The sequence below is a fragment of the Colossoma macropomum genome, unplaced genomic scaffold (assembly GCF_904425465.1).
Source record: "Colossoma macropomum unplaced genomic scaffold, Colossoma_macropomum, whole genome shotgun sequence".
Classification (NCBI taxonomy): Eukaryota; Metazoa; Chordata; class Actinopteri; order Characiformes; family Serrasalmidae; genus Colossoma; species Colossoma macropomum.
In genome coordinates this window covers 33,318,789-33,330,109 of record NW_023494785.1, presented here as the reverse complement: position 1 = coordinate 33,330,109, position 11,321 = coordinate 33,318,789, and the positions used below count along the sequence as shown (strand labels likewise).

Sequence of the window (11,321 nt, the reverse complement as noted above, 5' to 3'; positions counted from 1 at the left end):
ACTGATACTCACCAATCGTAGCGCACATGCCCGGGGTGCTACTAGCCAATCCTCACGCAGGAGGCGGGATTTGTGGCAAAACAAGTGGGGAAATACGACGCTTCCCACGAGAACACTGCATACGCTCCATTAACCGAGAGCTCGCGGCTTAAATGCGGGTCACGAGTTGAGACCGTGAGGTTCTGTAGAGGCTTAACGAAGGAAGGACATGCTAGAAGGATATATAGAGGTGGGTAACTACATTCACTCAGTTTTATGTAGGTAGCATTTCGATGGGTTAGTACTTTTTTAATGACAAACTTCTGTAGATGTGATCAGTATTTTTTCTGCGTTCTTCCCTGTTTGTGTCAGCACCTGTACTGCTTTGCTGTTAGAATATCTCACTTTCGAGATGAAACATTTTACTGTAGACCAAAAGGTGTCATAAATGTAGAGGACAACAACAGACTTCATTTCCTGTGCTAATAGATGCTGCATGTACTAAGAAGCTCTACTGCTGTACTATATAATTCAGCCTAAGCATTTTTTAGATGTGATATATTTTACTCAGGTTTTTGTAGCTACTTTACCTTCTGCATTTTTTCATTTTTAGCTACTTTACCTTCTACATTTTTTTTTCTCTAGGCATTATTGAACTGAAGTGGTTTTAAGCACCTTTATCCTCTTTAGGATATATGATACATGGGATATAACTCACTCTCAAGCATGTTGGGTGCCATTCCCAGAATACCCTCCATTACCTTGGGGTGTCTGCTGCTCCTAAGCTCAGTGCTGAACCCCTGTGGTGGGGATGTTGGGGATTTCTCACCCTGCTTGAACTACTTCTACCAGGCCTGGCCACCCAAAGGTATTCAGGGCACTCCAATCTGCCAGCGTTACAAAAACCAGTATCATTTTGCCACACTGTACAGCCGTGAACGGCGCACGCCATGGTTTTCAGCATACATCTACACCCCACCTGAGGGCAAGAGGCCCAAAGAGGTCTGGAAGTATGAGCCTCAGGTAAGCTCATCCCCCATTTTTCCTGTGCTGCTCTGAAAGGTACGTCATGTGAATGGTTAACATAAAAATACTGAAGCACCTATTCTTCAAGACAGTTTCATCTCAGGAGCTCAGTGTAATATTTTTTGTATAATAATTTGTAAGCCCTGCTTGAGGCCTGTGAATTTTAAGGGTCAGTCAAGCCTCTGTGCTCACCAGCTGAGTGTTTCTGTGAGTCATTCTGTGAATTAAAGTGAAATCATATTGGGCAGTTATTTGCTCACAGGACCCGGCAGTTAGTTAATATATTTGGTCTGAGGTTTTTGTGCAACCCTTTCTGCAATAGACGTTGTGACTGTATAGCAAAGCACTGTTAGTTGAGCAACGCAGAAACAGACATAACTCCCTGAGATGTGGTAAGAAAGAAACCTTGAGAGGCACAAAGACTGAAAAGGGGAAGCCCATCCTCTTCATACTGGATAGTAACTCCTTTGCTTATCACGTTTGTCAGTGGGTCGCTTGGGGGTCAAACTTTGCATGTGAATCTGGAAGTGGAGGTAAACCGACCTCTGGGTGAACCATCCTGATGTAACTCATTCATTGTATTCTTATATTGTAAGCCTTTGAGCACTTGTCCCTACAAGTGGGTATTTTTTCAATCAACATTAGGACTGCAAAATATGGAAGTATCAGTACAATAGTATTTCTCCATACTGTAATCTGGACACGCCTCGCAATATTACAAGGGAATTCCACCCCTGCATAATTCAATCATTGAGATGTAAACATTAATACAGCCATTTTATTTGCATGTGTATGTAATGTTGATAATGCTAAACTATGGTAAATCCAAAAAAAAAAGTTGTTTTCGCAGCATAAGCCTTGATAGATTTTAAAACATATATTTTAGGTCAAAACCTTCTTTCTAAACTATCGTAAAGCAATGTCTCATTCATCTGGGAGGCACATTAAACCACTCTGAATTACATTGTTTACATCTCAACAATTTTAATTATGCTGAAATGTTGAAAAATCTGTGGAATTCCCCTTTAAAAACGCATTGTGATTTGACCCGTCAAAGGCTGATTGCTTCAATTATTGTGACCAAATTTATATATGTCTGTTAGATCACCTGAATGCACTGATTCATAGAAGCAACCAAAGAACTCATATCAGGAAGATCTGTTCTGAGAGGTCACAGCACACAGCATTGACCAGAAACTAATACTGTGATAACGACTAATGAGCAATGTGATATTCTGCCCTGTTCTGCATTGAGAGATGACCAAAACTCTGTCAGTTGCAGCGATTCCCAACTCTGGCATGAAAGGTGAATTTTTATGTTTAATAATATGATCATTTGCTCGTTCATCCATGTGTTGCCTGGACCAGCATAGCACTATTGAATAGAATTCCAGAAGCAAAATTTGGCTAAATGGCATTTTAACAAAAAAAAAATTGCAATTTATGTGCATTTGCGACAGGTCCCAAAGACATCTTGGCCCCTTTGTGAATTTAAGTGAGTTTAAACATCTAGATTTTAGTCCTCGGTTCCCCAGTCTCAGTCCTAAACCAGCACAGAGGAGTCTGTTAACCAGATTTTGAGTTGAATCACATGTGCTGGGTGGACAAAGCACAAAGCCCTCAAGAATTTCACTTCTTCCTTTCTTCTCAGACCATATAAACCTACCTGTACCCTTAGGTCGTCCTCAGCTACTTTACTTTTCCTCCATCCGGCCTCCACAGTCTCAGTGACTTGGCTTTTTCCAGAGAAACACCCCAGAGTTGGTCTCTGGAACATCCCTTCCATCACGTTAGGTTGTCTAAGTCGCTCTTCATATTGCCGACATAAACTCATGAACAGTGAAAAAGGTGACATGTGCAGAAACCAGTCCCCAGTATCTTCAACAACTATGCAAATACAAAACATGTCTAAATATTGTACTCTTTTCTAGGTATTTTGACTTATTTGTTAAAAATCTGTTGCTTATCATACCAAGGTCAAAAGGTCAGTGTATCTATTTTTGAGACCCCACAATTATTATCAATAGAGGGGACTTTCTCTCTACTGGCTCCAAAATAAGGGTGTTATGCTTATCTCCAGATGACCACTATGTAAAAGTTGTAGCAGACTTGTAGCAGTCTTGATTGCAAACAAAGGAACAGTTTGAAAGAAGAAACGAATCTGAATATGTGAAAATAAAAGGAGCCTCACAACGTGGCTCTCTTTTCATGTTGGCTTGCTGGCTTGGAGCATCTCCGAAACGACAAGGTTTGTGAGGTGCTTCGGTCAGCAGTGGTGATATAAGGAACATATGAGAATTCAAGGTGCTGCCCTTGCGTCCAAATTCCCCAAATCTTACAGGACTTAAGGCATTTTCTGCTAATGTCTTGGAGCCAGGTACCACATTCAAAGGTGTTATTGAGTCCATTCCTCAGAAGGTTGGAGTTGTTTTGGTGGGACATGGAGGACCTTGCACTTGGTCATTATATTCTGGTTTATTGGTATTTGAACACAGTGTAGTATTATGAGTGTGGGATTGCCAGGACTGGAATTAGAAACCCTTGTTTTAGCCTATTTCCTATACTCAGTGTATAAATACATGCGCACACACAGAGCATCATCCATACCAGTATCATTTACACCCAATAGTGAGCAATCCAATAATACTAATTATATGGAAGTCATATGTATATGGTATATGGAGATTAACTGTGCTCAAACTGAACGCTGGAAGTCAAAAAGGAAGCGAAGCTGAGAGAGAAGCGGAACTGTGGAGCTGTGGTTTACCACACGGAACAATTGCGCTGTATTAACATGCTCTCTCTCTCTCAGCCATTCGCTCTCCTCCCTTTCTCTCTGTACTAAGTTTATTCTGTTTTTTGAGTTGGCTTATGAGTCAGCTGGTGCTTGCATGCAGGGTTTCTTTCTTTTCTCTCATGTTCAGGCTTTCGAACATCAATGTTTATCTGATATCAGATTAATAGCGGTTGCAGCTACTTGTTCTTGTTTTTTTTCTGTAATCTTTAGTTAAAGTGTGGTAGCTTTTTTCAGCCTCTAAGACGTCTTTTGAGTTTTGATTACATCACTGCACACCAGGGCGTGGGAAAATAATAATAACCATTAGGCCTGGCTGATAGGGTGATGTAATCTGGTATCATCAGTGATAAACAAGTAACCCAATAGCAATGTGTAAAAGGTGATAATCACCATTTTACCTGTTAGTTCTCTCTGTTATGCACTGCAATTCTAGCTTTATGTACTGCAGGGCTGTTCACCTACTACTTGTCTTGCTTTAAGTTTAGCTGGAGTGCATGGAACCGAAAATGAATGCCAACGTGCTTTTGAACTTCAACCTGTGACTCACTGCAGTAAAACAACCAAGCTAAAGTGTTTGGATATTGCCTTAGAGCAGCTAGCTGTAACCTAGAGACATTTCTTCTGTTTGGTCAGGGATGGGGGCTGGTGGGGGATGGTGTTTTTTTTTCGAAAATAACATCATTATTTTTAGATAACACGCCTATTAACCATGTTCCATCTCTCACCACCCCACCTAAGAGAAAACACTGAGCTAGCTCACAGACTTATGCCATCAACCAAAATTTCATGTTATCTTCAGAACATCACTCCTTCTCAGTTCTTTAAGAGAGAGAGATGCTGTTTTTCCAGTAGCAAAAGTAGCGATATTAGACTAACTAGGCTAGGATCTAAGCTTCTGCAATGTGGATCATTTTCGTCATCAAACTACCAGGCAAACGTGTAGAAAAACCAGGTTGTTTGATACACTTCTTGCTCTTTCATTTTGTATGTAAATCAGCTTTCATCTGAGAATTGGTGATGATCTAAAGACAATGTGCCATTGCGTTCAACCAACCAGCTTGATGGGGACGAATCTTTCACATCAGGTTACGGTTACAATAGAAATAGAAAACCAGAAATACATTACCATTCAGAAGTTTGGAAGCACACAGTCATTTTTGTTGTTTTATTCAATAATAAATTATACATTGTTGATATTTGTATTAAACTAGACAACAAAATGTCTTTTTGATGCTGTAGTCAATGCTAGTTTTTTTAGAAGCTATTAAATAGCTTAATTCTTGATGCAATACAACTTTCTTAACTACAATGCTCCAGTCATCATTCTGGAGAGTTACACCTATTTTTACTAAATACCTATTAAAGGTGGGTGATATGGCAAACATTTATGAACACAGTACTTCAAGAGGTTTTCCCCAAACAGGATATGACATGATATTTACTTATCAGGTGTCAGACAAAGTTGGAACAAACAAAGTATTGCCACATTAAAGAAATACTATCAAAAACTATGAATCCAGTGATTTCTGTTCAACACTTCTGTTCACGCACTGTGCTGCAGTGTCCAATTACACAGGACTAATGATGCTCTCTTTTTAATTAAATGAGTTCTGAAATGAGTTTTAAGTGCTGACAACATCCATGTTATACTCAGAGGAGCATTTTGTGACATTTTAGTACAATTTATTACAATAATGAAAAATATTGTAATATTGCCCAGCTGTACTTCCTATACATTAATTTAAACATATGACACAGTACAAGGACCATATTAGTAAAATTTTATATCTGTTGAAATTTTCTGAACATTGGTAAAGTCAAGGTTAAGACCAGGGTGAGGCTTGGTTTCAGGTTTTAGGATGAAAGTCAGGTTTAGAGATAAAGAAAATGAAGATGACTTCAGTAGATATTTAATTGATTGTAAGTTAAAGGTAAATTGACTGTATACAAAGCACCTTAAGGGCACTATTCAAATAAAGTATTACCATTTTGTAAGGAAATCTGCAGGGATGTTTTTCCACACCTCCAAAGTTTAGCCTTACCATACATTCACATAAGAAGGTGTCAATATTGCTAATTGCTAATATCATCTCAAGTTCTGTCTCCCCTGCTGAAAAACAGCCCAACATGGAATAAACTGGTCTATGCTTGTTTATGCTGGTGTATTGCTGGTCTGGTGCTGGTTTAGCTGGTCACCCAGCATGATCATGCTGGTTGACCAACATACCAGCATCAGAAAAACAACATATGCTGATTTAGCTGGTGACCAGCAATGCTGGTTTATGCTTTTTCTTCTAGCAGGGACTTGTGGTGTGGGCGTGTACACTGAGCTTCTGACAAGAACATGTGAAAAGGTTTACTGTGTATTCACCATTTTGTTTAAAATATGAGCTGTGGTTATAAGATTACAAGTTCATAAGTTCTCTTCCCCATTTTAGCCTGCTGCTATTGGGAATAGGAATGAAATTCTGGTAGGAACAAAAAGCTAACCTTAAACCCCGTGTCTATAATTGGTCCACATTATAGTTCATTTGCATAAAGTTGAAACAATTTCAACTCGACTTGTCGCTTGTCACCCAGCCCTGTGTCACTTGATGCTAAATTGCAGCTACAGATAGCCCACTCTCAGAGGCCTGTCGCTCTTTAGCCTGCTACTCTAAAGGTACAAGTAGAAGATAGTTGCATTTTCTGCTTCTCATGATCCACAAAATATTAGTGACAAAATCATCAGTTCTCCACCTCTTAGATGTCCAGTTTCAGTGTTCTATTGCAGATTTTCAGCTTTTTTTTTGTCCTTTTCTCAGTATTGGCTTCTTGACACATACACATCCTTTCAGAGTGTTGAGTTATCCTCTCACAGTGGCAGGATGGACATTTTTTTCAGATCTGAAGCAAGAGTGGAGCATGATTTTCTCCTCTTTCTCAAAGATGAATGATTGAAGTACTGTTTATCTGATGGTGACAGTTTTGGTGGTCTACCAGGGCTTGCACAGTTGTTAGGAGTTCCATATTTGTCTATGTTTTCTTTTAATCAACTCCCGTTTTTCACTTACTGTTTTTTGATTTTTCTCTTTCATATGCAAGTGGGTTATCTTATATTAGACATAGCTCCTGAAAAATGAACAACTTTTACTCAATGGCAGTTTTGACAGGAAATTAAATAAAAGAAAACATGGTCTCTGTCTATCAACAGTACTGTATGTATCTGCAAAACTGGCTTTTTATTATTTAAAATTGTGATTTTAAACTTCTGAACATTGTAAAGAACTTTATAAATAGTTACTTATAGCAAGTAAGTAACCCCTCTCTCTCTCTCCTCCAGCTGGCCAAATCCCAGGCTGATGGTAACATGGTGCCATTCCCCATACCGCCGGAGAAAGTGGACCAGAATGTGGTGGAGAGCCAGGCTGTTCAGGAAGACTACATCAACTCTACCTACACCCGCGGTCACCTGAACCCCAGCCAGCACCACACTGACCCTGATGACCGTCACGCCACCTTCACCCTCACCAACGTGGTCCCGCAGCGGGCCGGCTCCAATGACGGCCCCTGGGCTTCTCTGGAAGGTCGAGTCAGCAAGAACCTTCAGGCGTACTGCCTGGGGGAGGCGTACGTAGTGACCGGGGTCATCCCGTATGAGAAAGACAGATGGCTGAAGGACCAGGGCAGAGTGGCTATCCCTGAGTACCTGTGGTCAGCATACTGCTGCCGCAACTACAGCCACAACCTTCCAAAGAGCCTTACTGACACATTTCCGTCATATGCAGCTATTGGGAGGAATGATCCCAACAGCACAGAGGAGATTGTGCCAGTGAACCCACACCGGAAGAAGGCCATCCTGGGCTATGATGTCCGGCCCATGCCTCTTCCCACTCTGGAGACCTACCTGAAGCAGCGCTACGGAACACCCGTCAGCGTCTTCTACGAGCAGTGCTCAGGGTCGTGACCTTCAGTCATGAATAATCTATATCCCAGTGATGTCCACTTTTATCCACAAAAGGCTGGTGTGGCTGCAGGTTCTCATTCCAACCTTTTTTAAAACTGTTGTCACATTTATTTTGAAATTGTAAAGAACATGATGTAACAGAGCCAAATATGAATTTATTATTTTTTTGTCTCACAAACTACCATCTGAGCAAGAATATACCTGACTTTGTCTTTTATGATTACTCTCAGGGCTTGATATTTAAAAGGATAAAAGGATTTTACTTTCTTTTCTTTTTACTTTTTATTTTTATTTTTCTATTTATGCTTTTATCTTGTGCATTTAATTTTAATTATTATTAATATATTCCCTTTTCTGCTGTTGCTTTTATAGCATTTTGAGCTGCATTTTTAATGTATGAAAGGTGCTATAGAAATAAAGAAAAAAATCCACATCCTTGTCACCAGGAGAACATTTATGACCGAAAAGAATTATTTTAATGCGTCAAAACAGGTCAGCTTCCAACTACAAGACACGAAGTAGATGTTACTGTGTTCCGCTCCGTTTTTACTCAGGGCCAGGATTTAAAAAAAACAGCAACTTACCTCTCAAATTCCAAATGATCTTACAGGGAGGCTCAGAGCCAGACAGACACACATACTCACAGATTGTAAGCAAACTGTGGGTGGGTACCATGGATGCTGCCCCATACAGAATTCCTGAAGAACAATATCTGGACAATAACAGCTACCTGGGTGCACATAGAAGTCTGAGTAAACTTGTTCCAGCCAGAATGCAGAGCTACGAAACTGCATCAAAGACAGTGACCTGCTATCTCATAATAGTGACATCCTGTCTTATAATTATGACTTAAAATAATAATAAGTTCTCATAATATTGAGAAAGTGTGTCATAATTTTGGCTTAGTATTCCATAATAATGACTTACTGTGTCAAAATATAATTTACAATCTCATAATTATAACTTAGCATTTCATAATTACGATTTAGTATCTCATAAGTATGACTTAGTATCTCAATTATGACTTAGCCTCTGATTTTTATTACTTATGACCTAGTATCTCTCAATGATAGCATAGAATAGATAGAAAATTCTCTTTATTATGAGACAGTAACTCATTTACCTAATGATATGCTTAAATAATAAGGAAAATGTGTCTTAATGCTGACATTAGCTTTCCAGCTGCAACTGTTAGCAGAAAAGCGGTGCTCACCTCTGACTCTTTATCACAGAATCATTGCTTCACATATACCAAAAACACTCGGTTTCTGGCGGTTTCTTTCAGTTTACATCTTGATGGATGACCCTACACTGCTTGCAGATCACATTCATTGTCCCCTGAACTGAAATGTTGACTGCATACCCTCATATACCCTCGTTTTAATTTGGATGTTTTAGTTTTGAATTGTCTGAAACCACTGCAGTTGCATGTTGGAGTCTTCTAAGATAGAGCTTATAGAGACCTCAATGGGAATAAATGTCTGAATTTCTCAGGCTGTGGTGGTGCAATTTGAATCATTTTTGCATTATAAATTTTCAGAGAGCCTAAACATTTGTTTGAATCTGTAAGAATCTATCAGGCAGGAAAGTGGTGAATAGAGGTAAATCTACTTGTTCAGGAAAAAAATGTCAATAACAGCCTTTGCAAATAGCTGCAATATTTGGTAGGTTTATTAAAATGTTGCAGTTTGCACTGAACAGTTTAGAGAGAGAGATAGAGACTCCTACTTTCTCAGGCCTTTACAACCATTTTGTCACTCTGTGTTCGTTTTCTCTCTCTCTCTCTCTCTCTCTCTCTCTCTCTCTCTCCCCTTCATGCTTCCTCTCACAATATTTTTTGAGATAAGTAGTGACCTAAGTGATCAGCTGAGGTGCTAAAGATACTTGCAACTCTAGCTCCACCAGAGAATGTGTAAAGAGGAGAACTACCACTCAGTAATGTCTTCCAAGTTTGTCAGATGCTAAGGGGCTCCTGAGCAAGTCCAAGATGAATGGGTTAATATGGAGCATTTGAGCAAAATCATAGTTTATAAATTCTTAAACATTTTTATATAGAACAATGCATTCATTTTCTAAATACCAAAAAGTATAAAACATTTAAATACCTCTTTTATTTTTGTACACTTTTAAACTCCAGTTTTAAGAGTTGCCTAGCATGTTCACGATGTCAGTAAATGTAAACCATCACTGATCTGCTCAGCCACCAATCAGCCCTCAGTAGCAGTAATCACAACCAGTCAGCACTTAGTAGCAGTAATGCTGTGAATAGTGCTCTTATAGCTGTGGAGCAGGCAAGTCACCTTTAGCCATACAATTGTACTCAATGGTAAACACAACACAGAATAACACAATGAATTCATACATATATTCTTAAACTAACAAACGACAACAAACTAACAACGACATTAACAATAATTTTTATAGGGAGTGCACAGCTCCTGTGAGCCTCTTCACATGCCCCTATGCATGGCCGTGCCTCTCGACGGCAGCGTGGCCTGTGGCCTGATGCTACATAGCCCCCCTTTAAAGGTGGACCATCCCGCAACCCCACCAGCTCGAGCTATGTCCCTGAGCACGAACAGGCCCAGCCAGGACGAACGCTGCAGGACACCCTTGGCAACAAGCATCCCCAGACCTCACCTGGTTCCTCGCCTCGCATTGCCTGCCACGGCTTCTTTGCTGGTAATGGATGGCGAGCATGATGAGCAGCACTTCCACGCTGAAGCCTTCCACGGTTTCACTTTTGCTGGCCTCCGTCTCACCAGTCACTTTTCTGCAAATTGGACATCGGTAAAATTCTAATCCTAGTTACGGTGGATTCATAATAATGGCTTCTTCTGCTAAAGAGTGCATATTATGTCTAAATGCCAGTTCTACCACGTGCACAATATAGGAAGTAGGGAGCTATTTGAAATTCAGCAGGAGTATGTTAACATGAATAACATCATGGTCAATGCCGAAGCAGGAGAATTCCTGATGAGCTAATGTGTGAACTCCCACATAGAAGCACAAGAACATTCAGACAAACTGAATGTTACATCCAAGTATATCAGCAGTAATTTAGGGTTAAACCAGCCCCCCTCACCTAAAGTGATACAGATCCGGTTTACTGATTGTAGCTGAGTTTGGAACAGCGGACAGAGATTAGGTGAAGCTGAAGTTCTCATTTCCCTCGTTCCTTAAATGATGTGAAACTGAAAGCTGGGATTATGTTGGCAACTCAGACATACACATTTAGAATGGGCACTCGGAGGGTAACTTTGGAGAGATGCTGAAGAGGAGTTTATTAGAAATAAAAATGTTTTACACTAATATACTAAATTATTTTCTGCACATAGTACTTGTGTTGATTTGCATTGTTTGGGTTGTTCCTTGTGTGTTCACTCTTTGTAATTTCAGTCTGTCAGCCCCTTAATAATATTTCAAACACCTAAAATTGAGAGTAAGAAGGAGAGAATTAAATGGCTGTATTTATGCATTAGTTTGTGTATTGTCGAGTTATAATGAATATATTACTATTATAATCAATAAGAAATCCATAATCATATACTAAAAAGATGATTGACAAAAGTG

At 39.7% G+C, this 11,321-nt stretch overlaps 1 protein-coding gene across 2 annotated transcripts; it reads left to right on the top strand.

The window, feature by feature from the left end:
- The first annotated feature begins 97 nt into the window (after positions 1–97).
- LOC118822463 (endonuclease domain-containing 1 protein-like) lies at positions 98–7,992 on the top strand. Of its 2 annotated transcripts, none has more exons than XM_036591534.1 (3): positions 98–229; positions 625–1,002; positions 7,125–7,992. In XM_036591534.1, the coding sequence occupies exons 2-3, from the start codon at positions 682–684 to the stop codon at positions 7,746–7,748; spliced, it is 945 nt and encodes a 314-aa protein (XP_036447427.1). In that variant the 5' UTR covers positions 98–229; positions 625–681; the 3' UTR covers positions 7,749–7,992. The 2 variants fall into 2 exon arrangements, with proteins under 2 accessions (XP_036447427.1, XP_036447435.1); XM_036591542.1 differs by having other exon boundaries at positions 99–229; positions 670–1,002.
- Positions 7,993–11,321: the final 3,329 nt, after the last annotated feature.

Coding starts and splice junctions, on each gene's coding strand:
- LOC118822463 (XM_036591534.1), top strand. CDS start 682: ATGGGATATAACTCACTCTCAAGCATGTTGGGTGCCATTCCCAGAATA. Junction 1,003..7,124: donor TCTGGAAGTATGAGCCTCAG/GTAAGCTCATCC, acceptor TCTCTCCTCCAG/CTGGCCAAATCCCAGGCTGA.